Source organism: Pan paniscus, chromosome 11 (assembly GCF_029289425.2).
Source record: "Pan paniscus chromosome 11, NHGRI_mPanPan1-v2.0_pri, whole genome shotgun sequence".
NCBI lineage: Eukaryota > Metazoa > Chordata > Mammalia > Primates > Hominidae > Pan > Pan paniscus.
In genome coordinates this window covers 103,928,858-103,955,859 of record NC_073260.2, presented here as the reverse complement: position 1 = coordinate 103,955,859, position 27,002 = coordinate 103,928,858, and the positions used below count along the sequence as shown (strand labels likewise).

Here is a 27,002-nt window from a genome sequence, read left to right as displayed (position 1 = left end):
AATAATGGAAACAAAGTAATTTAAATAAGTGACCCAACAAAGTTATGCTTATTACTCTAGTTAATAACCACGGGTTCATACTAGAAAGAAGCTCCAAAATAATTTCAAACTAAGTTATGTGGGAATAGATATGACACAACATTCCCCATTTCAATATTTATGATGCATATGTAACTATATTGTCTTACTCAAGTAATTCGCCTAAAGAGCAATTTTAATCCAGTATTTAACATAATTCCAATCATGTTTACTTCCACAAAGGTTTGGGCCAGAACAATTTTAGTTAGATTTTAAGCTAGTATAACATTTATACTATATGCCATAGGTAAGAGATACTAATTGATTATAAATATATCAAACATACTTTCTGATTATGAGTCCTATATCATCATTTTATACTATCTTAAGTAGAAGAAATCTCACTTCAACTATTAAGCATTTGAAGACAATTACTAAGTGTTGGTTTTGTAAAGGAGTACAAATTACTTAACATTTAATAATTAAAGTATATGCACGAATGGATATTCCTAAACTGACACACTTATGAATGGCTTACTGGTTTTAAAAAGTAACTCCCAAATGCTGGGTTAATATGTTTCACTTTAGGGACTTAAACCATAACTTCTTCAAATAAAATTAAATAAATTAGTTTGTAAGTAATTAATGATGAGAATTCAATAACGTAAAACTATCCCTGTGTATTCTCTATGGCTGGGAAATTTAGCTGGTTATGTTCATATAATACACTTAGTGGGTCTTGGAGCCCACTGCCTGTAAAATCTCCCATGGAGATTCAAGACCACCCATTGAAAATAGAACATTATTGCCTCCAGCAAGAAGCTGGTACATAGGACTGGTTATTCAAGTCTTTTAAATACTATTTTATTGAGGGATTGCGGGAGGTGGGGGAGGGGTGAAGGCGGATTCATGAGTGGATGGGGGAGGAAAACTCAGAAAAAAACAGTACTTTCTAAAGCAGAGGTTCCTGCCGTACCCCCTTCACCCACCCGTACTTTTAAAACAGCTACATAAACAAAGTAATAAGTGCTCAATTTCAGAGAGAATTACATTATACTCCATTTGAACAGGCTACAAAGTACTTTTATTTGAAAAGCTGCTTGTGCTCTGTTATAAACAATTTTACTCTGCACCAATTTCAGACAAGAGAAGATGGCTAGGGAGTGTGGGAGGTGGAGTTAGGAAAAATTCACTCAGTGTCTTTCAATGCCTTAAACAGTTGATCCAATAAAGATCCTTTAGAGAAAACTTTAAGTCTATTTTTTTTCTCCAAGTAAGCAAATCATACAGGAGGGCTTTTCTTTTCTAGGGTACTGCACCCTGTCTCTTTAAATTCCAGGCCTGCCCCATTTCCCACGCATTCAATGAAAGCCCCACGTTTGCTGGCCTCCAGCCCACAATGTCAAGTAGTTCTCTTGCTATTGAATTTCAAGATTATTCTTTTGGATCATTTGCCCTTTAGTTTTAAGCACACCAAAGCAAAAATAATGTCTTTCTACAATAACATAAAGAAAACTCAGAGGTCTTTACAAGTCTACAAGTAGAGAACACCTTGTCCTCTGGTTCCTCTTTCACTGCAAAATATGCTCCCACTCCATATGCTCCAAATAAGGGCCATTTGTACACTATCGTCATCTACCATAGTTTTGTCTGTCCTATAACAAAATTTTATGAGTATTTTTATTTAATTTGGTGCCAATTTGGAATCTCTTTGCAATACTCAAACCAGGTCTTCGTATTGCTCAAACTCTCCACTCTTCAACTTGGTCTCTGGGGTATTTGGTTATAACAAGTTTTAAAACAATTACTTGATTTTAAGACTATTATTTTATTTTTGCAGTTAAGACATCTATATAAATTAACTTACTGATAAAAGTAGCAAATAAACATTGCCATCTGTACTCATTGTGCCAAAGAGTATATTTTCCTCATTCTTGTACACACCTTAATCCTGAAGAAGGGATTCCAGGCCATTATCAATCACATTTAGAATTCTCTCAAAAGGAATAGACATAGTTAAGCAGAAATTTGTCAGCAGAACTAAATTAAGTTCATGGAATATAATCTTATTCCAAATGCTGGCAAATAGAATTTAAAGTTGCAATTTTATTCAAGCAGCTAATAAGAAATACCCAGATCACAAACATCATTGTTTATATTTCACAAACATTCTAAGGTAGAGTTAATCTATTTGTATTTTATGGATTTTGTAAAATTATCTACTACCAAAGGGAAATTGCCCTTATTTTTATTTGACATATAGCTTTGCTATGCATTAGTGCACAGTACACTTTTAAAGTTTAATGTCAAAATGCAAATGTGTTTTCTCACGGACTATAAAATCATGGACTTAATTAGATAAATTTTAGATTGCAGAGAGACCCTTGAGACAACTAAAATTAACCTCCTCATTTTGCGGAAATCATTTTTAGTTATGCTTAAGGAATATTCATATCAATCTGCATTGTATATAAAACATAAAATTATGTACTAATTTCCCTTTGTAAAAACCTCTATTTTTGTAGCTTATATATGAAATATTAATAAAATCATCTTAGTATCAAAATAGTTTGAATTTATGGAATTATGCATGAATTCTCCATCCAAAAAGGACCACTTCTTTCTCTGCCCTAAATCTTTTTTTCTCTATGCCTTATGTTTGGTACTTGTTTTGGTACTTTTTATTTCGTAAAAGTTCATGTTTAACTTCCAAATTATATACAAAGATGCACACACTGGAAATGAGTCTTTTATTTCCAATTATCAATACTATTTATTCTTCAACATAATCACCATATATCTAAGCAACATGATGACAGTCTTTTTATTTGTAGTTGATTTTTAAAGTCAGATGTAGGCTCTAGAAAAATTTTTAACACTACACAGCAAGATAGACATATTAATTATCAAAGTTATCAAAACTCCACAGGAAAAAAAGGCCAGAACTTTTCAAAACACTCCTAAGTACTACAAAAATGTATACTGTACTGATATATTACACATGGGTATCTTTCTGTTACCAAGACTATCCTATATGAATACACATTTATAAATCAGGTTAATCTCATTACTTTTATAACTTCAATACAAAATGTTAAGAAAGGTAAGAACGTTATCTACATGTCTCCCTTTAAAGCTTACGATCAACTTATGAAACATTGTGCAAATGCTCATAGTAACATTAAAGGAAAAGACTCAAAACGACAAGGTGGCAAAAATGTCAAATAGCAAAATTTGAAAATGTTTCTTGGGAAAGACAGTCTTAATCATGTTCCAAATTACTTTTAGAAAAAACTAAAAATCTTATTCTAAATGTGCCCATACATACATTTAAATACTAGTTTTACTTTCACATAATATGAGTCATTCAAGAAAACTTGAAAAAGCCCACAAATTTTACTGACAACAACAAGAAGTTCCTGATATCCCACGTCCCAGAGATCACTTATATTAACATTCTACGATAGTATTTCTTCCCATCTTTTCAGTGATGTATTTTTATCTCTCACATACTTCTCAAAATGTGGGGTAAAGATGAACAAATCTAGCCATTCTAACACAGAAAATGAACTGAATCAATGATGTTAACCTAAAAAAGATACTCTGTCAAGAAGCATTAACTATAAGCTTTTGTGTAGCCTTTACAATGTAAGAAAATTCCTATTTATCTGCAGCTCTATCTTAAATGTCTGCATTTGTGTATTTTTGGATAAATTATCGGCTCTAGTCAATTGCCTGACAATTTCCTTTATAGAATTGGAATGCTAACTAAAATTATTTTTTCTTTGACCTAAAAGTTATACAGCATGTTACAACTGAAGAGTAGAAAAGTACTTGCTTTTCAAAACAACTTCAATTGAGCATTTGAATTATTAAATAGAAAACCCTATTCATTCTTATATGTATGTATGCAAGTATGTTGGATGATCAAAAATTTCATATACTTTCTTCTAATCTGTTCACATGATAATACGGACAGCCCTCAATTAGCTTATATGGGCAGTCCTCAATTATTACTCTATTGATAATAAAAACACAAGTAATATCTGGTAAGTGATACTTCAGAAAAGCAAATTAAGTGACACAATTTCCAGGTCTATTTTATGTAAAAGACAAAAAAAGCATGAAAAACCCAATGATCTAATGGCATGGTCAAGAGCCATGATTGAGGAAGACGTTTCCTATCAACACTGGGTGGTCTTCTGAGTTCTTGAAATGCTCCAATCTACAAGTAATAGTTGATGGTTGATGGTTGAGGTGAATGGCACCGATATGATCAGAAATTAACTTTTACAAGTGTAATTTAATCTCTTATTTGGTGAATTACTCATGTTATCTTCTACTTCCCTATTACTGCAGCAAGTCTTTCACCCATTTCACTGTCCATTCACCATAAGAAAGGATAAAATTCCAATACACTGATATTCATATATCGGTATTTTATTTTCTCAAAAATATCATTCTGCGAACTACTACTTAGGAACAGTGAGAAATTAAATACTCCACCTGTCTATTGTCTAGCATGATAACTAATACAGGTATTTAATAAAGGGTAGTTATTATTTCATTGTTATAAAAACACTAGATCAATGACAATTGCAGAATTTATCCTTTTTAAAACTAAAGGAAAAACAGTATTTTCAGAGCTGCAAAAGCCCACACAGCTTATTCAGTCCAAACACATCCTTTCTACCTCCCAGGCCAGGGCCTTTCCTGCCACACTGCTAAATACTGCTCCTACCAGTTACTGGAATACATTAGACTCTTATTTTTAAAGCTAAAAGGCTGGTTGTATTTCATGGATTAGGTAGTAAAAAAATGATAGAGCTGGCCAAGTCCTTCAAGTTTGTGTCTAGCTTTTCTTTTTAAGCATCCAAAGTAAGTGAAGAAAGAATAAGGGAAAAAAGAGAAAAGAGAAAAATTCAGTTTTGCCTATTACAAATGCTAGAACACATTCTAGAAAATGTGATTCTCAGCAGACACAATGTTTCCTGCTAAATTCAAGTAGTGGTTCTGTTTACACAAAGTCAATTATTAGAGGTGCAGAAGAAATGAGTTTCAGAAATCTGAGTAATAATGTATAACTTACAGGAGTGGAAAGTAAAGTCAGGGATTCTAAAACCCTTTTTCTGACTTGCAATACCTGCCTTTATACGGTTGTCAAAAACTTCCAGTGTCAAGACATTACATTGATGGAGCTATAAGTAGTATCTACAGTGATAACATAGGTCCCATCCTTTCTGATGTGTAACTCTAATGCAACACAGGAGGAAAAAGAGATCACATATACAAAGAGAAGGGAGTGTTGGACTAATGAAAGCATGTAACACATAACACGTGCTGCTTTGGTGCTCCATAAAATGAGGAAAGTTAGCTTCCAGCCCACTAGTTCCTATTTCTGTGCATACAGAGAAAAAGTCATACAACAAGCATCAGACAATCTTGAACTGTGTCAACATTTTCAAATAACATGTTCCACTAAATGCAACTAAATCTCAACAGCCCAAACCCCCCATTTTTCATTGACTCTATAATAAAATTTATTATAGAGAAACAGAGAAATAAGTAAAATGAAGGAAAATACTATGTGAAATAGAAGAAAGTTTCTTCAATATAAAAAAGGTCGTAATTATTTAGCTTTCATTATTCATATTAATGAAGTATTTGTAGTAAAGGGTAAAGATGATATAAAGTCTACAATGAACCTGGTTTTTAAACACCCAAAGTGTTTTACATGTTTATCAAATGAATAGATATCTGGAATAATCAGACAGTATTCTATCCCCAGTACCATCCTTGGAGGGAGGCAGGGGAAATGGGACATAAAAACCTATCTGCAAAAATGAAAAGGCATCATTCAGACAAAATTTATATCTGAAAACATTAAGAGGCAAATTACCTCCCTACTCTCCAAGCCACTGCTATTATTATTAATACTTCAGGAAACTGTTAATATATATTTTGCTTTTAAAAATCAATATACACACACAGAGCATTTTGCCTGGTATTGATGAGGAAATAACTAATAATTTCTACTGGAAAAGAACAAAGAAAAAAATCTAGTTTTGACAAAATCAAATATTCTAAAATAGGAAAAAATTAACTTGGCTTTGAGAATATCAACCTTCTAATATGTGTAATTAAAGGTAACTAATTATATTTATAATCACTAATGAACATTATTTTAAAGATAAGCCATAATTTTCTTTAATAAAAAAATGGTGACTTGATTTTATCCAAAAAGTTAATTGTTAACTGCTACATACCAACTAAATCACACCCAAATGCTAGCCTTATCTTTTTAGAAATTCTATCGTAATAGCCTTCTTCAGTCGTCAACCACTGCAAACTTATCACACTTAAGTCAAAAGGATTAAGTCATGCAACATTACTTCTTAAAACAACACTCTGCATCCTTCATGTAATTGCAATTCTTACCACTGGGTGAACTGGGGACAAAATATCAGGAGATAACTACCACCCAGCAACAATTTTTTCTAATGATTTAATCTCAAAGGAAAACTTTAATTCATATAGAGAATTTGATTTTGCCTGAAAGTAGCTATAGAACTTTTTCCTTTTAAACAGCATCTACCATGGTTACCACCACTTAATTAAATCCCAGATCATGTCTACAAAAGCAGCTATTGCTGAATATTTGTCTGCTAATATAAGTGAATTATTACTCAATGTTTTAAAAGTAAACATTGACCACCATTTATTACTAGTTATCTTTGCACAGGCATACTTGTGACTCATTGTGTCTACATGCAAGATTGCTCCACGTTTCTAGGCTTCTGATTAAAAGTAAAATCAAAGGGTAATCGAAGATGAAGAATCTCAAGTGTCCTTTCCAGCTCTAAAAAGACAAAGCACACTGAAGGCAGGGACCTCCTCTTACTCTTATTTGTATCTCCCTCAGTCTTTCACTGTATCCTACATATATATTGCCTTTTGGTTAAGCACATTACTATGGCCACGAACTAATTTCTTAAATAAGACCCTAAGCCCAGAGAGGAAAACAAAACAAAATAAAGCACATCAATTTGACAAAATTAAAAGCTTGCATATGGCAAAAAGATACCATAAATCAAGATAAAAGAAAAAAATGAGGTAAGATATTTTCAACAAAAATAACAAAGGAAGAACATCCTACAAACAAGAAAATGACAAACATCCCAATCTTTTCTTTTAAGAAAAAGGATATAAAAAGAAGTCAATAAAGAGGAAATCAAAATAGTCAAGAAATATATATAAAATGCTCAATCCCACCAGGAACCAGAGAAATGTAAATGAAAACAAAAAGATACCAAATTTCAACTCTGAAAAATAGGAAATATTAAAATAGCCAAAATTGGCAAAGATATAGAGGAAAAATGGTACTCATTTTCTTGACAGAGTATAAACTGTCACAACCACTTTTTAGAGCAATCTGACAGCAGCTAGTACAAATGAAGACACACGTGCCCACAACTCAATAACTCAAAATCTAGGCCTATGTCCAAACCCTTGTTCATCTGCACAAGGTAACATGCACAAAGATGCTCACTGCACAGAACAGAAAATGACCTATTTATTTCTTAATAGGAAAACAGAAAAGTAAAGTATACAATATATTCCCATGATGAAATACTAAGCAGAAGAAATTAAAGAGAATGACGTGGCTCTTTATAGATGAAATGTGGACAGGTTCAGAAACGGAATTGAGTAGGGGAAAAAAGCAAGATGCAAATGTATTCACTCATAAAAATATTCTGGTATTAAATAATGGCAATGGTTACACAACCTTATGAATATACTAAAAACCACAGACTTGCACACTTTAAAAGGGTGAATTTTGCATGTGAATTATATCTCAATTGAAAAAAAGATTCACTAGCATGATCCTCTTCATGTTGATTTTAAGACACAATACATTATTATTTGTAAGCAACATATATGTGCAAAATAAATAGAATGGAAGACAGACTGAAGGGTTGGAAGAAAAGGCTGGGAAGCATTTTAAAACATTAGCTGCATCTATAATAGTTAATTCTCCAGAATCCAAACAAGGAATCAAATAAGATAATATGTAAACATTTATTCATTCTTGGTAGTGGGGATTTGAATGTTTGTTATATCATTCTCTGCATTTCCCCATGCTTTTTTTTTTTTAATTAAAAAAGCAGCCATGGACTACAAAGGACAAAAAAGGCACATCACAAAAGACAAACGGTAAATAAATACATAAAGAAAGATATGTGGCACTGCTAATCATATAAATGCAAACCAAAATGAGGTAGTTTTTCCACACAGATTGGCAAAGATTTTTTTAAGCTGTTAATTTCCAGTTTATATGCCTGAGGAAATATAAACTGGGACAATCTTTTTGGAGGAAAGTTTGGTAATATATAACAAAATTTTAACTCTGTATACCTTTTGGCTCCACTACCTCCCTTCTAGAAATTTAACATAAACAAATTATTAGAAAAACCATTAAAATGAATGTCAAAGATGTCCATCACAGCACTATTCATAACAAATCAAAACTGGGAACAATCCAAAAGAAGTATAATAAATCCATATACAATGTCATGCCAGAAAAATCCAACAATTTTAAAAGATGATATGCCACAAGGGTAGGAATGTTCCTCTGTGCTTTATCTCCAGCTCTAAGAAGGGTGCTAGGGCCAGCCGCGGTGGCTCATGCCTGTAATCTCAGCACTTTGGGAGGCCAAGGCGGGAGGATCACCTGAGGTCAGGAGTTTGAGACCAGCCTGGCCAACATGGTGAAACCCTGTCTCTACTAAAAATACAAAATTAGCCGGGCGTGGTGGCGCATGCCTATAATCCCAGCTACTCGGGAGGCTGAGGCAGGAGAATTACTTGAACCCGGGAGGCAGAAGTTGCAGTGAGCCAAGATCATGCCACTGCACTCCAGCCTGGGTGACAAGAAGGAAACCCTGTCCCAAAATGAAAGAAGGAAGGAAGGAAAGGAGGGAGGGAGGGAGGGAGGCAGGCGGGCATGCACATAGTAGGAGCTAAAAAAAATCACACACTTGTTGAATGGATGAACGTTAATAGTTAATATTGATGTGTATGTGTATATATATAAAGATGTCTAACAAATATTAACTATGGTTATATATGAAAATTTCAGATAACTTGTCCATGGTTTGACTTTTCTACAATGAACAAATATCTACAAATTAGAAAAAAAAACATTTCATTTGTTTAAAAAAATGAACAAGGTTCTTCATAAAAGCTACACCACAAAATTGTGCCATGTAATTTTCCAACTTCTATGACATCTCTTTTGAAGATTCAAAACAAGAAAAGTTCTATATCTTAGAACTGTAAAAGTGATGTTAAGTAGGGGGGATTACCTGTAATAAATGACTAGAAAGGCAAGAAAGGGGTCAAGGTTGGTCCACGGAAGACCCATGAGAAAGAAACTTCAAAGAACCAAGAGAAGGAACAAAGGACCTTTAAGGCAAAATTATCAAACCAAGTGATATCCCTGCCTGGCCTACTTCATAAAGATAGGTAGTTCTACAAAGGGGCACCTACAATAATGAATATAAAAGACTTCTGCATAATTCAGATAATGCATCACAGAATGGACAGTGATAGGCCGGGCACAATGGCTCATGCCTGTAATCCCAGCAATTTGGGAGTTCGAGGCTGGTGGGTCGCCTGGGCCCAGGAGTTGGAGACCAGTCTGGGCAACATAGTGAAACCCCATCTCTACCAAACACACACACACACACACACACACACACGCACACAAATTGCCAGGCGTGGTGGTCCATGCCAATAGTCTGAGCTGTTTGGGAAGTGGCTTGAGACCAGGAGATGGGAGGATGGCTTGAGTCCAGGAGATGGAGGTTGCAATGAGCTGAAATCACACAATTACAACCCAGCCTGGGTGACAGGGCCAGACCATGTGAAAAAAAAAAAAAAAAAAAAAAGAATGGACAGTAATAGTAGCTATAAAATATGTCCAGAAAAACCCAAGTTTAAATTATCCTTTTCTGAAAAAAATTTTGTTAAGTAATCATTCACCGGAATTTAATGAGGCAAATACCTTGGAAGATTTACCTTTTCTCTTTCCATTAAATAAGTTTTTATTAGCAACAATAATAACAATCAGCTTCCATGTATTGGGCAATTTATGTGTGCCAGATTGTAGGCCGAATACTTTCTATCAGCAGTTCTCAGAGTGTAGAGTTAGGATCTCAGGATCCCTATGATCTTTTCAGGTGATTGGTGATGTTAAATCTATATATATAATAAAATCTATTAAGTTATTTGCCTTTTTCCTTCCCATTCTCTCGTGAGTGTGTAGCAGAGTTTTCCAGAGGCTACAGGACATGTGATAACACAACAGACTGAAAAGAGAAGCAGGTAAGAGGACCTAGTTGTCTTCTATTAAAACAAAGAGATTTGAAAAAAAAAAAAAAAAAAAGAAAAGTAAACAATGCCCCTCTTGTCACTGTTTTTAAGAAAATGTTTATTTTTCATTAAAATGTTACCTGTACGTTAACATGTAATAGGTTACTACCTTTAGACAAATTAATTTCTTTAAAATGTCTCCATTTTAATTTCTAATACACTAAAATTAAGATGTAACTTACACCAAAAAAACTCTATGCGTTCTTCAATTTGTAAGTGTAAAAGGATCTTAAGCCCAGTAAGTATGAAAACAGTTGATTTATATTTCAACCTCAACTTATGAGGTAATAGTTCTATTTTATCATCATTTCCATAATGCAAATGAGAAAAGAGACACAGAAGTAACTTGTCCAAAACCACACAAGGAGTCTCTTAAACCAACATTTGAATACAAGTCTGTAATTCCTAACCCTAAATTCTCTTCATCTTTAAGCAACAATATCTACCCAAGATATTAAAGATCACTTTTAGATCTTTAACTTTTAGATAGCTACATTCTAATCCCTATTTTTAAAACAATATTCTATATTGGTTTTTTATTCTTTTTCAGTTTTAAAAAGTTACGTGTGCTCATTGAATGTTTTAAATATACAGAGTTAACTTTAAAAAAAAATCAAACACTATAAAAATAACCTCCCATCACCACCACAAGTAGCTACTAAACTACTAGTAAGAGTTTGATGCCCGCTAATGAAAATTTACTTATTTACAGACATGCACATGTATAGACATACATATACTTATCTGCACAAGCACTTTTTTGAAAAAATGAGATCACAATGATTTAGCAACTTGCCTCATTTCACTTAATTATTCTTGAAGATCTTCCTGCATCTACAAATAGATATACCTCTTTTTATAGATTATCATCATTTAATTGTATCCAGTTGAGGGCCCCTATATGGCTTGCTTCCAAATTTTGACTATTACAAAAACAGTCACAAGAAACGTGCTGTATCTTTGTGTACTTGTGAGAATATATTTGTCAGAAAATTCCTAGAAGTAAATTTGCTAGGCTAAACAGTATAAACATTAAAAATCTTAATAGACCTTGCCAATGTTCTCCAAAATACCCCTGCCCAATTTACATTCTCACCCACAGAATATGAGATTTCCACCAACAATTCAGCTTTTAAGTGCCTTGGAAAATTATACTTTATGTGCTTCAAAATGCACAGCAGTAAAACTGTTCTCACTGGTCATCTAAATTTCATACAGAACCCTACACAAATAACACTCGCTGAATCTATCAGAACAGTCACTCATCTTCATTTTGTTCCTTATATCTTTTAAATGACTCTGAAGAGAAAATATACCAGATGCACACAACATCTTCAGCTAGTAAGCCCTCAAGTATTAGTTACCTTGATAAAAACTTACCCAAATTATTTCAGAAGACCATTTAACACAAATCAAAACTATGCAGTAAAGCTGGCCTCATACACTTAAAGGAAAATTGTTAGAGTGGATTTATTAAGCTTTATCTGCCCACTCAAAGGACTAAGGCTACAAATAAAAAGCTATCAAATCATACCAGTGGCCAAATTAGCTTCCATAAAATAATAAGCAACAGATTTCATATCATAAATGTCAGTGAAACAAATTGCAATAGTAAGGATGGCTGTAACTGGAAAAAAAGTTCACTCAAATTCACATCATACTAAAAACAAAAACATTAATATTTTAAAAGAAATGTTTTGAATGTGACTATTCATTTCAGTCATATCAGACCAGTACAAATCTTTGGTACTAATAAATAAGATATTGTCTTTTTTTGCAGGTAAATAGTTTAAAAATGCATCATACTCTGACCTACCTGTTTTGTCATGGCTAATAGACATTCCAGGCTTCACCATTTCATCAAAATCTCTTTTCTAAGATTTTGTGCCAGTAGTTTTAAATTGAAGGTCTCGCACACATCTTTATGACAGAGTAAAATCTCATTAATTCAAATCCAATTAGCTCAATTCTGAAATGGTATACGTAATTCTCATTAGGCTACAAGTTAAAAATACTATAATTTTTTCTCCTACAAATTCTAATATTACTGTGAAGTAAAGGAAATCAACCTGAAAATCAATTCACTTTTCCAAACCAAAGATTTACAAAACTAAGGACTCTTTCATCTTTGTGGCTGAGCAGTTCATCCTCAGTCCTAAGGCTCATCTCTGTTTAGCAGCTACTGTATACAGTGAAAGTGATTTAGATTGTCACTATAGCCAACACAGCTTATTTATTATAGAATATGAGCATTTCTTTTAAAGATCTTATAACTCAGATTTCTCACAAATTCATATTTTCAGTTTCTCCAATTTCCAGTTGGTAGAATTTTACTCTATCACTTATAGATCTACAATATAGCTAACATAACACTTTAAAAGGTACTGGAAGTAGACATACAAATTCTTGGCATTCTTATTCTATATTTATTCTTATCATTTTGAAAGACTTTATAAGCCAAAAAATAAGTCCCAGGATTAAGTGGCATGTTTGGTGTTGCTTGAACTTACAACTATTCCCAATGAACAGAGAAACCTTCTCTTGCAATCTGAATCATGTGTAATTACAGTATGACAAGGTCTCTCCTGGGTGATGTAAGCTGGCACTTTTCCCAGGACTTGTCACATCATGGGAAGCACGCAAACAAATAAAAATCCAAAAATAAACATTTTAAAACAATGGCTTATAGACTGCATAGAGAACCTCCACAGTTGAGTATAAAAATTGAGGAATCCAACCAACAAGCAGACATCTCTCACCAGAGACCTCTGAGAAGTCATCACTGCTATCAAGCAGCTTACCACGCCTAGCAACAACTCCCAGGTGTGGCCTATGTGAGCAGCACCCTCATGTTCCCTCAGGGTAGACAGAAAATCATTAAGTATAGGAAATAAAAATAACATCAATGCACACATCCACTGAAGCAGAAAAACAATGGTAAAATAGAGGTTGATCATCTTCAATTTCATAATGCCAATTTGTTGATTGTCAAGGTGCCTAAACAAAGTTACCTTAAGAGCTACATCTTCTGCCAACTGAGTTAATTTTCCTAATAAATGTTGCTTTTTAAAAGCTTATTTCACCTTGAAGTGAACTGCAGCCAAGTAGTAGTAATAATGTGTACCAAGGGTCTTAGAAAGTGGTTTCTTTTGTTTAAACTCCTCTGCTCTACAGACACATGGAAAGGGAGAGAGAGAATCCGAGAAGCAGCATATCAACCTCATCAGCGATAGAAATTTGACATCGCTCATCCTTACCACAGTTTGGAGGAAATATGAAATATAATAATCTCTGACTATATTTTAACATAAAATGCTAACAAATTTCAAATGTTATTTCCTATAGGCCATGCATATTTCTAGCCCTCTATAAGAAACTGATTTATTAACCATCCAACAAAGACCATCAAATTCAACTGTTCAAGTTTTCAGGAGGAGTTATAAACCAAACCACTAAAGGCAAAAAATACAATCCTACTTCCCATTACATGAGCTCTGGAAACAAAACTAAGCACCAATACAAACCTCTGCCACCTCTAAGGCACACGGCATTTCTCCTTTCTTTATTCAGCCCCCTGAATGTTCAATAATTTCCACATAGCTCTAAGCGGAATGGATTTATTATGATGTTACTCTAAGAAACGACAGGAGTTCTAGATGCCAATAAAGATTACGGATCAAATGGAAGATAACTACTAACCATTGTGTCGACTTAGATAAATAAACCTGCTCACAAACAAAGCACCTTATTGTATTTGTACTGTTACCTTCACTAATCCAACTAAAACAACTAGACATTAGTTTTCCAGAGGTTGAAGGGAAAAGAAATCGGTATTTCTCAAACCCTCTTTAAATTTCTTTCAAAATGACACTCCGTTTCTTTTTTCCAAAACTGTCCTGCCCATTATGGAAAATGTTTGGGACCGCAGAGGCCCAGCAGGATTATGCAAACTAGACTCCAAGGCTAAGAACCAAGGTGGGGAGGGACTAAAGCAAAAGGCTTCCTCCACATCGTTCATCTTCAACTTAGCTTCGACCTTTGCAAGAACAGTCTCCCTGCAGATCACATCCGGCAGACACTTTGGAACGTTGCTCAGAATCAAAGGAGCAGTCAAGTGGCACGCGGGGGTGGGAGGGAGGAACGAGTAAGCCCCCCAAGTAAACATAAAATCCAGACTGGAGTGGGTGTGGCGGTGGCTAAGCCACAAAAAGAAAAGTCTATGGCAACTGGCACCTGGTGCCTCATACACAGACAGGAAAGCACAGAAGACCCTAAAGAGAACCGACTTGCCAAGACCGAACAATAACTACATCCAATACATTCTTTGCTAATAACACAGGTAAATCTTAATTTCTCTAGGAAAACACACACACACACACACACACACACGCAAAGTGTTTATTCCCTCCAGCCCGATTCCCCACATCTCCAAACTCAACAACTAATTGCACCTTCCCCACAGAACCCGCGGCTAACCCCAGAGGACTGGTGAGGGCTGGCTTGGGATGAATAAACACTCGACACCTGACGGTCCTTTCTCTGCGGTGACTTTCACCAAGCCGAAGTGGCGCGCGCGCGGGCAGGCGGGAGCCGGGACCTGGCCCGCGCGGCGCCGCGCACCCGGATCCCGAGGCTACGCCGGCGAGCGCGGCGCGGGGGGCGGGGAGCGGGACAGCGGAACCGCCCGGGCCAAGCGATTGTTTCAAAGACATTTTTTATCAAGACCCTTTTGTATTCGAGCCCTACCTCTTTTTGGCCTAGGAAAGCTTTCGTGCAAGTGGAAGACGACTTTCTCCACAAAGTGCTGTATGTTACTGTGCTCCGGACCGCGTACGAACACCATCCAGTCGTGGGTGAAGCCCTCCACGGTGGGTTTTTTCCTCACCTGGGCGCGGTGCCCCAGCTCCAGCTTCACCTGCACGGCACACTGCGGGCAGGGGGAGGAGAGACAGCCGTGAATAACAGGAAGGCGACGTTTCGGCAGTGAACGTTGCGCCTGACATTTTTTTCCTCCTTCTTGAAACGCACATAAAAGGAAACGGCGGTGCCCTCTGCATCCACGTTTCACGCGCGTGGGCGCGCACACCCCACACCCCCAAATATACCCGCCCGCCCGGCCCGGCTTGGCCCCAGGCGCCCCGGGCCCCGCGTCTACATCGGACAGGATTGTAACGGAATGTTATCCCCAGTCGGGAAGGGGGTCGGGGAAAAGAGGGAGAACACACTCAGCCACGACAAGCACGACAACAAATGCATCGGAAACAAATCAGAAGGCGATGCCGGGGCGGTTTCCCGGCGTGGGAGGGGAGGTGGCTGGGACCCAGGGGGACCGAAGGGCTCCTGGCGAGCCCCCTCCCCGAAAGTACCGCGGCGACAGGCACACGCCGAGGAAGTCTTTGTGTACGTGTGTGTGCGTGCGTGTGGAGCGCTGTGCCAGGAGGAATGGAAACTACAGGCAGCCTCTGCTGATGGGCACAAACTCCCGTGCTCTTGCCACGGGGTTCGTGCACAACAAAAATGAGACGTCGTCATACACACTGAAACACACACACACGCCCGCAGGAAAACACACCGAGGCATCCATAACTTAGAGCACCCTGCACCCCCCAGCGAAAAGCCCCACGCGATCGGCGAGGCCAGTCGAACCAAGCCCCCGCAACACACTTTCAAGAGCCCAAGTGGCTCCAAAGTATCTCCCACCTCCCCCCAAAAAATGAAATTCAGAAAGGCAGGGCGGCGGGCGGACAGCCGCCGAGCCTCGGCTCGCGCTCAGCACCTCCCGGCGCTGGGGCAAAGTTGCGTGCGGCCCCGCCGCTGTCAGCCCCGCACACTTCGGCTCACACACGCGCGCCGCGGAGAACGCACCATCGTAGCGGCCGCGGCGCTTTGCGGAGGTGCGGCCGCGGAGGCTGCTCGCCGCGTCCCCGGACTGTGCCCGCAGCTCCCGGCGGCGGCGGCTGAAATATGGCTGAGTTATTATTCGCCTCCTTCCACCGTGTGTGTGTGTGTGTGTGTGTGTGCGTGCGCGTGTGTGAACGAGAGGGAGTGTGTGAGTGCGCTTCTTGTGACTGCAAAGAGGCGAGGAGGGAGGGAGGCGCGGGGGGTGGAGGGGCGAGTGTGAGCGTGTGAGTGTGTGTGTGTCTGTGTCTGTGTGCGCGCGCCGGGGGGGTGGGGGAGGAGGGGAGCGGAGGCTGAGGGAGAGGCGGCAGCTCCCTGCAAGCCGTACCAACCTTTCTCTAATTGGAACCGCGGAGCGCTGGCGCTGTCTGGGCTGCGGCGGCGCAGGGCGAGGAAGGAAAGTGGGGGAGGGCTTTTATTATTATTTTTGCGCGTACTTACCGAGCTAGCCATGCCTGGGGGCCCGGAGGTTTGCTGGGGTGTTGTGTGGTACCCCCCCCCTCCGCCCCCCCTCAGCTGTAATTCATGAAGAGGCTGCTATGAATGAGAGCGCGCCCAGGAGCGGAGGGTAGATGGCGGACATTCTCTGCCTTTTTCCCCCCGCGCTCGCTTGCTCGCTTGCTCGCTCGCTTATTAAACTCAGCCCCAAAAGCAAAAGCAGCAGCAGCAGCAGCAGCTCCAGGGTAAAGAAGATGATTCCGGAGCATGCGCCGTGGCGCCTGACACCCGGGCTCCGAGCCTTACAGGGCGGAGGGAGGGCTTGCGGGCGGGGCGGAGCGCGCGGGGAGGCAGAGCGAGCGAGCCAGGGGGAGCTCGAAAGAGCCAATCACCTGCCACCTCCCGAAACCCCGGCGGCCCGCAGCGCCACACTGGAAAGCCTCGCTTAAAGTAACAGGTTCCTGCTGGGGGGGTGGCAGGGAGGGGACGCTGGAGTGGGGAGAGCGGCCAGCTGGGGAGCCATCCCAGCCCCTGTGTAAACTCGCTCGCCCTACAATAAAAAACGGATTAAAACTGCTGGAATGTGGCCACTGCTTAGAGCCCCCAGCAGCCGGAGAGGGGGCGTTAAATCAAGTCCTTAGCTAGTACGCACGGGGAGGAGGGAGTGGGCTTTCTTTTACTTTCCACCACGTATTTCTGTGGTTTTGTGCTGAAAAGACAAGAACTCACACCCAAACAAACTTACTTAAAGAGAGCGAGAGAAATGCCATCCTGCAAAAAACGAGCATGAAAATAGCAATCACTGAGGCTGTTCTAACCCGCAACGATCCCCTGGCCCCCTGCCCCATCCACTCACAGGCACCCGCCCGCCACCGTCACTCCCCGCCCTTCTGCCACCGCCACCGAAAATTTGAAAATGAAATGAACAAGGGAGAAACAAGGATGCTATTTCCTTGCAAGGGAACGCCTTCCGCTTTGGTAATCCCCGGCTGGGAAGCTTCATAAAGCGGTGCCCAGGTGAAAGCAAGACACCTGGGAGTGCCGGGTACAGACCCTCGGGGACCAGGTTTGGAGTTGTTTTCTTCGGGAGGCTTCCCCTCCTGACAGCCTACTGAGTTGCATCAGAACGTGGAGGATTGTCCTCTGAGGACGCGCGGGGCAACCGGGAGTCTTAAAATAGCAGATAAAGTTAATACTGACTGTAATGTGCGTAAATTGGATTATAATCTTTAGGCGTATTGGTGACAACCAGCGTAATCCATCTCTGGGTATTAATCCGGTTAGACTCCCGGGTGACAACCAGTCGCAGGAGTGTTCCCAGAGTCGCGCCTCTGCAAATGTTCTCACTCGCGTTGTATTTGATCTCAGTGGCCGGAGATAGAACAGCGCGGCCACGCGTGGGGCGCGGAGAGGAGTATCAACTACTGGCTTCCTTTAGAAACGCAGATAACCTTTAAAAAGGAAACGGATAAGATCTAGACGATTGATTTGAAAGTGAAAGATGGATGTGACTTTGGTTCGTTAAAAAAAGATCCTTGCATCTTCCTAGCACTTAGACCTCTTTTGCCTTCTCTTTACTCCCCTTTTTCCCTCGCCTTCCAACTTCTTGCTGAACCTTGATTTTTCCTTCTCTTCTCCATGCCTTTCCTCTTTGTCCCTCTTTCTTTCCTCTTTGTCCCTTTCTTTCCTCTTTGTCCCTTTCTTTCCTCTTTGTCCCTCTTCCTCTTTCTGACTGAACTTCCTTGCTTTCCTCTTTTCCCTTTTCTTCCCTTTTCCACAAAAGCAAGTTGTCTCGGCCCTTGAATTGAGGAGAGCAGAATAGCGGGGCGGACGTTACCTAGGGCGTCCTGTGTCCTCGCTGTTAATTTTCAGTTCTCCCAGCAGCTCTCAAAAAGATCCTGGGAATCAGATCGGACCACTTGGAAACAACCTTAGTTTCCAAACCAGCGGCCTTCCAACTCAACTTTTGATTCCCTAAAACTGATATTCCGCTGCCTGTCAGTTATAATCAAGAAACTTCTTTGGCTTGAGGTCCCCAGTTCTTCCCAGCCTTCTACAGGATTTAGCATAGAATGGAGCAAACGACTGAAGGTAGAAACATTTTAATCTAAATCCAAGGGCTTAGATTTGTCAACTGACACACATATACATAACTGCATATCATCCTGTAGGTATATGCGTCGCTGTGTCTGTATGTGTGTACAAGGACTACGTTTATATTCGCAGAGACAAGCTGTGTGGGTAGTATCTACGTGAAGGGGGGACCTATTTGTTGTGCATTATTAAACTTTTGATAAAATAATCAAATTTGAGAGCAGTCCTTTGTAATAATAATATTGGAAACTAAAGGTTATCTGGATATGCCATTAGTAAAGCCATTTCTTATTAAGAAGTAACCATTAACAGCGAGTGTAGCTCAGGACACAGGCAAAAAACAACAATCCCATTCCCCGTTTGAGTTCATTTCAGGGTTTAACTTCTTCCGGCGCCAGCCACCGGACTCTCTTGAGATTGTCTCCAAAACTTGTACCCGCACAACAGATAGAGGTCTCTTTTTTGAATTATGTGTTTGCTGAATTCAGATTTATTCCAGCAATCACTAATAAGCCATAGAGTCTGAAAGGGTATTTTCCCAGTACCCCTCCTTCCTCAAAGAATGCTCTAACAACCCAATGTAGTTACTCCCAATCTCCAAATACTGGACATTTAGATTCCGTCAGTAGATGGCGCACGGAGCTCTTCCACGGACGTCCTTACGTGACCCCTTCACAACAAAAAGATCAGGAAGGGGGAGAAAAGAAAGAAAAGAAAACACAAGACTGAATACTCTCCATTCAGCTTTGGACAAAGAAATTTATGCAAGTCTTTCAATTTATTAATTACAACCTATTTTAATAAGCTTGCCATTAAAAACAATTAAAATCGATTAATTTCCTGTGCAGATCTTCACACTTTTACGTGAGGTAAAAATGTGGAAAATAACCTTTTGTGTACTTGACAATGTAGTTATAGAAAATGTATTGTAAAGAAATTTTAAGACAAACTTCAGTGCTAAATACAGAAATAGTAATATAATAACTAAAATGGAAGTGGTGAGGGATAAAATCATCTACTTATCCAAAGAATAATTATCTTACCAAAATTCATACTGTTGTATATAGCACAGTATGAAGCACCATGGGGTTAGTTTGAAGATCAGAAAAGTAATTAACATATCAAATAAAAATCGTGATGAAGAATAAAAGAGAACAGTGTCTGTGACAGATCACTACCACCACTACCATCATCATTGCCCTACCACCATCATTTTGGCTCCAGCCTTTTTATTTGCAATTGTTTTGTTTAGTCTGGAAGCTAAAGCCAGTTTCCATGTTTCTGGCAGAACAAAGAGAGGGCCTTTAACGTGTAATTAGAGTGTTAAGGAGCACCCTAAAATAAACTTATCTATTTGTTGTGATAGATAATTGATGCACAAATTCAAATCAATAAAAATTTACCATTTATTTCCCGTCATTGCTGTATAGACTTGGGGCGAAAAGAGGAAGAAGAAGCATGGAAAAAACTAGAAAATGTGCCAGACTCTAAATAGACATTTTGCAAAAATCAGACTCAAAGTAATTAAGGATTCTTCTTCCATAATTGTGCACCTTTTTCTGTGTACTGCATCCATGTGTTTATTCACAAAATCATTCCATGTCTCAGGCAGAGTTAGGCCCTAAGACTGTAAGAATGACAGGATTCCTGACATCAGAGTTTATAAACCAGGGGAGAAGTTTCGCCAAAAACTTTTTTTTTTTTTTAAATTTCGTAACAGCTAAATTTGGGATAAGATGCGTGTCATATATAAGCGAGGAGCATAGAAACCTGACATGAACAGCCCAAGGACAGGAAAAACAGTGGCATGAGATTAGAAGCCAGGAGTCATTGTCCTTAATTCCACCTTTTAATACTTAAAAGGTGGGGAGGGGCAGATATCTTTCTTGCAACAGCAGCCAATTCCTACTTTCCTTTTTCTTGATCTGAAGTATTTTGTATGTTCACTTTTTTACAGCTCTTTTAGGGAGAAAAAAAAAAAAAAAATCCCACAGTGAAAGAAAGCTAAGTCTTTTCAAGATCATGAGCAATTCTCAGTCGAAATCATCTCCCCATTTCTTATGGAAATTTTTGGTTCAAAATGTTACATGTTTAACATTATATTTAATTCATGATTCTAGGATAGTGTGGGAACACTAGAATGGTAAGACTCATTACTACTTTGAAAAAAAGATTGCTTTGATAGCCGTTTGAGCACCTAGTCCAGGCCTATTTCCAGAGATAAGAAATACACAGAGCTTTTTTAACCACCAGTGCCTCTTCATGTGTAAATTATTCCCTGAGAGTAGTTTAAGCAATGCACTTATACATGCAGAAGACAAGAGCGCCTCCACAGTAATAATTTATTAATTTAGTGGGCTGTATCCTTAATTTAATAAGTAGCACCTCAAGGCCTGAAAATTAATCAAGGATGTCGTGTAAAACCAGCAATATGAAACAAAATAAGTATTGGGGGACAGTTGATATAGTGTGATTGAAAGTGTCTCCCTAATATATACAGGAGGCTTAGTGGAATAGTTCTAGGTAAAATACATATTGAGTTGAAAATGCTTGCTGTAAAACAATCTATCTAAAAAGTAGACCAAATGACTATATCTTTATGTATCTCTGGCATCTCTTCAAACGCTACTGTGCAATGTTCCTTCTTTCTTTATGTAATGATTTGATCTCTTTTATTTTTAATGGAAATTCTGTTTGTTTTTATATATGAGTTCACCTCTCCCACTCACATATAATGAATCAGGGCTTAAAATAATCACTTTATCTTCAAATAATAAAATATATTTTGTCTTTTTGGTAAAAATGGAAAAATAACATATCAGGCCTATGAACTAATTTGGACAGCTCAAACTTCAACAAAAACTGCCAAAAACTTAGGAAAAAGAAGTAACTCCTAGCCGGGCACAGTGGCTCACACCTGTAATTCCAGCACTTTGGGAGGCCGAGGTGGGCAGATCATGAGGTCAAGAGATCGAGACCATCCTGGCCAACATGGTGAAACCTTGTCTCTACTAAAAATACAAAAATTAGCTGGATATGGTGGCACACGCCTATAGCCCTAGCTACTCGGGAGGCTGAGGCAGAAGAATCACTTGAACCCGGGAGGCAGAGATTGCAGTGAGCCAAGATCGCACCACTGCACTCCAGCTTGGTGACAGAGCGAGACTCCTTCTCAAAAAAAAAAAGAAATGACTCCTTTCCATCTACTAAATGGTGTGACAGTGGCTTGAAAATAATACTAAGCCTCTAAGAAGCCAGTGATTTACTACCTTCTGGTAGGATCAAGTATCCTGGTTGGGTTAAGCTATTTACAGTCAGCCTTGAATAATCCATGAGTATATTACCTACTTTGTAGATAATCCACAATGACACAATTTATGTTTGTGGGGTTTTTTTAATGTAAATTTATGTTATAGGCAGGGTTTTTAAAACTATACAAAATGTATATCACTGCATCTACTTGTTACTTTCCATTCATAGTTTTTCTCACAGAAAAGTTTATACATTATTTCATTCTTTCTGTTTTGGAGCTCTTTCTAAATTTTACTAAGAAAAACTTTCTAAATTTTATTAACCAATTTTTCATCCCGGATATAGGGTGCTTTGGCAAAAAATTCTTGATCTAAGAAGCAATACCAATCAATGGGAAAGAAGGAATGTTCATTTACAGTTTGCTAAATCAAAATAACTCTTAAAGGCTATTCCTAATTATAGGTCTATTACATATGCTCTATGAATCCAAATAAGGGAAAGTTAGTGAAGAACTGTCTTCTGCACTGTATTGATAACAGTTTGGGAGAAATTTCAAATAGTAACAAGGAGATAAAAATAACTGAAAAATAGCTAAATAACTTTATTTCTATATGATCAAACCCTTAATATTTCTTATTTCAATCTTTTCTTATGTTTCATGACTTTAGCATTTTAGTTTGATGATTAGTTTAATGTGTTCAGTTAACTTTTATTGGCTTTCTATTGAAGGTCAGCTACTTTTCTTGGTCCTTTCAAATCCGGGTAAGTTTAGGATGCCTCTAACTCTCATTTATTTCAAGGCATTTCATAATTATTGAATTAAAGTTGACAGGTTGCCACAACAAATGAAAGATATTATTAAGCACATAACGATAAGCCCTGGTTATTCACTTGTATCCTTATTTAAGAAAAAAAAAAAAAAAGATTTAGCCATGACATTGTAGTAACCTCTACTTTAAAAAAAAGGCTGAAATTATTTACTAAGATTAAAACAAGTATTGAAAGCACTTCCAAATTAAAATTTTACTTTGAAGGGATCCAACTAGTCAAATTTGGGACAATTTGAACTTCAGAAAGAATCTATCATTCCATAATGGTACTTTAAAAAACTAACAAGAAGGTTGAAAACAAAACTTCTTCTTATGGAAAAATGCTAGCTAATATACATAAAAGGAACGATAGGATCAGAAAAGTCATAATTTTGCAGACTCCATAACAGTAATAGATTTAGTCAAGGCTCATTAGTATATGCTGAAAGTATTAAGTGAAAGATTTTGGAGAATACATTATTCACAAAATCTGGTGTTACAGATTACATATTAATTTTATATATCAATATTAATTTAATGTTATAGTATCACAGATTACATATTAATTACAAAGGGAGAAAGAGACCTTTACAGTGGAAACATCTCATGGACACCACTTAACCAAGTGATTAAACTTACCGTCATTTCTAGTGGGAAGAGCTGACATCATGTACCTCTTGAAGTGATGCAATAAAAAAGCATACAGCATCGCCACCTATGTATTTTTCTTGCCAAAAATGTTTAACCTGAATCTAATCGAGAAGAAGTAATCAGACAAATCCAGATTATGTAGAACATTTTACAAGATAACTGACCTGAACTCTTCAAATATCAGTATCATAAGGGCCAAAAAAAAAAAAACCAAAAACACAAAAAAAACAAAAAGACGAGGATAGGTCCAGATTAAAGTTGACTAAAACATGACAACTAAATACAATGTTTAATACTTACCGGAATTCTGGATCCAAAAACATGTATATAAACACAAAATACCCTAAAGGATATTCTTGGAATAATTGGAGAAATCTGAATCTATACTGTATATTAGAAGATATTATCAAAGTTAAATTTCTTGTGCTAATAGGATTGTGATTAGACAGGCGACTCTCGTAGTTTTTGGAAAATACATGCCAAAGTAGTTAGGGTCGTGTCATGTCTACAACTTACACTCAAGTAGGTGAGTCAAAATAATAAAGATACAGATTAAGATAAAAGAGAGATAAGGCAAATGAATTGAAGTGATCGTTGTACTGCCTTTTCAGTAAATTTGTCTTTTTTTTTTTTTTAAGATAGGGTTTTATTCTATTTCCCAGCTGGAGTACAGTGGCACATTCATAGCTCACTGCAGCACTCCAACTCCTGCACTTATGTGATCCTCCTCCCACCTCAGCCTCCAGAGTGGCTGGGATTACAGGCACCAGACACCATGCCCAGCTATTTTTTTTTTTAATTTTTTTATAGAGAGGAGGTCTTGTTATATTGCCAGGGCTAATCTCGAACTCCTGGCCTCAAGCAAGCCTCCTGTCTCAGCCTCCCAAAGTGCTGGGAGTACAGGCATGAGCCATCATGCCTAGTCTCTTTTTTTCAAAACATAAATTGTAGGGGGAAAATGGGCTCTTAAGATTCAGAACTAATTTAGGAAGTCACTGGTCTGTATATGTATATGTATATGTTCTGTATATGTTATTTGATGTTTTTTTTCTTAAAAATATATGCTTAATAAGAACAAAAGTAGGACAAATGAGAAGAGAAAATATTACAATCTAAATGATTTTATTTTTAAGTAAAAGATTAGGTTATAGTTTTTTTCTTTTTTCTTCTTTTCTTTTTTGTCAGTTTAAAGCTTTACCTATTTTATGTTTTCTCCTTTCTACCTACCACCAAATTTGTTTTCGAATTATAATAATGTGACGGCTTTTAGTTGACTGACATGTTTGAGGTCAGCATATTTGGTGATCTCAGCTTTTCTCTGGGAATGAGGGACTCCAAAGGGAGCAAGAAACTAGACATAGGTTTGGCATGCCCTGCTGAATTAGTGACAATATTTTCGTGGAATGTTCTTTCAAAAGTAGATGCTGTGTATGAAAGGTTTCCCTCATGAGATTACAGCAATTTAAAGGTCATTCAATTCTACAGACCGCTTAATTGTGCCCCATTAAGCATTTCTCAAAAAGAAGTATGTGTGTTTTAATAGCATTCAAGGACTGCCAATATCAGCATTGTCTAACTTAGAAAGATTATTTTTTTCATGGCTTTTATCACTGACCCGGTGTATAATGCACTGACTTTCCTTTTTTATTGCTCAAGGGCAGCTGGATGAGTAGCCTTGGCTCATTTAGAAACCATCTAATGCTTTTGTTCTCAGTTAATATTTTCTTTAAAGGTCACCTACCTCTGACACCTGTCAGGTTAGTACTTCTCAAAATCGGGAATAGGACCTTTTCTTGATCAAGTACAGCCAATGCAATGTCTGAAGATTGGCCAGCAGTTTTGAACAAATAGCAGATTAACAGATTGCTCTTTGAGCTGTCATTTTATACCCAGGATCTTTATGGAGATTTTTTTGCCAACCAGGTACCAGAGAGGAATGTGGAAAGAGTAGACTAAATAACAGGGTAGAGAGCTCTGTGTTTCCTTTCCAAACTTGAGAGAGAATGCACAAAGGCACCACTCACTCCTTAAAATGTCTGTGAGGGGTACAGAAGGTCATTAAGTGAAAATGTGAATTTAAAAATCAGGTCCCAAATAAAGAACAAATAAACAAAATAAATCCAAACCAATTTAAGATAAAAACTTCCAAACTAGACCATAAAGCAAAATTTATGGGAATTATAAATATGATGACAGTGTTCTGGAAAAATTCTTTTTACTCTAAGAGCAAAGCATTCAGAGACTGGTTTTGATTTTTATTCAGTAATCCCAATGTGGAAGCTGTAATTGTATATAACAGTCCATGTAGTTTCTCAATTCATTAGTTGTTATACTGTGGTTCTTACCCAAGTTGTGGTACTCTGTAAACAAAAGGCACCAGAAGTGTCTTTTGGAGATGTCAGACCTCCTAACCTTTCCTTCAATCAAGGCCTTTAATTTTCTTACACAACCCTATATTTAAAACTATGTACTGGTCTCGCTGTATCCCAGACGTTTTGATTAGAGAGCTAACGCGATGGTCTGACTTCAAGCCAAAACTAAAGTTGAACCTTAAGGCAGTGATCATATGCACATGGCAGGAAAAAGATATACACGCAGTTTCCAGGTCATAATGCAAAATATTCCAAGTCATTTTGTCTTCCTTAACTCAACAACATGGTACAGATTTTTTAGCGAGACACTCAAGGCTTTGATTTTTATTTTATTTTGGAGAGAATGGGAAGAATTTGTAATTATTCTAATTAAAATGGCAATAACCATATTAGTGGATGAAATTGTTTATTGATTCTATTGATATAACATATTCAACAAATACAAAACAGAAAAGAATAACTAGTTTCCCTAACATTATAGATTTATTTCACAAATATTACTGTATACCTATTATGTATAAAGCACAAAAAACTAAATTCTGCAACTTGAAATAGAATTCAACAGAAAGTTAATTTGGATGGAGCCATATTGGTTAAAGGAAAGAGATAAATGTAAGAAAAGGCTGGGCACAGTGGCTCATGCCTCTATTTCCAATAGTTCCAACTACTCAGGAGGCTGAGGCAGGAGGATCCCTTGAACCCAGGAGTTCGAGGACAGCCTGGGCAACATAGTAAGACTCCATCTCTAGAAAAAAAAGAAGTAAAAAGGCACAGGTAAGAAAGACTTCAAAGTATGTAGAGAAATAAGAAAATCTGTTAAAAGGCAATGTTGAAAAACTTGCAAGTACTTAGTTTTTGAGTTTTGATCTGTTTCCTAGCATAAGTCTACTCATTAAATAATGAGAAACAATATGAATAAAATAATATAGGCATAGTTTGAATTTAATAACAATTTAGAAATGGAGAAGCAAGGGCATTTGTCATTACACAGGATTCTGTCATTACTAATGAATTTTGTCAAGATTAAGGTACATCA

At 37.8% G+C, this 27,002-nt stretch overlaps 1 protein-coding gene across 2 annotated transcripts in view; it reads right to left on the bottom strand.

Annotated features, from left to right (window-relative positions):
• The window catches only part of MLLT3 (MLLT3 super elongation complex subunit), a 277,290-nt gene extending 260,189 nt beyond the window's left edge, over positions 1-17,101 (bottom strand). The window contains exons 1-2 of one of the 2 annotated variants that reach the window (XM_034967223.3): positions 16,792-17,101; positions 15,199-15,379 (exon numbers count right to left, since the gene is read on the bottom strand). In XM_034967223.3, coding sequence (XP_034823114.1) covers positions 15,199-15,379; positions 16,792-16,803 — 193 coding nt within the window. In that variant the 5' untranslated portion in view covers positions 16,804-17,101. Of the gene's footprint in view, positions 1-15,198; positions 15,380-16,317; positions 16,539-16,791 lie in introns of those variants that run through there. The other variant, XM_003830660.6, reaches the window with a different exon arrangement.
• Positions 17,102-27,002: the final 9,901 nt, after the last annotated feature.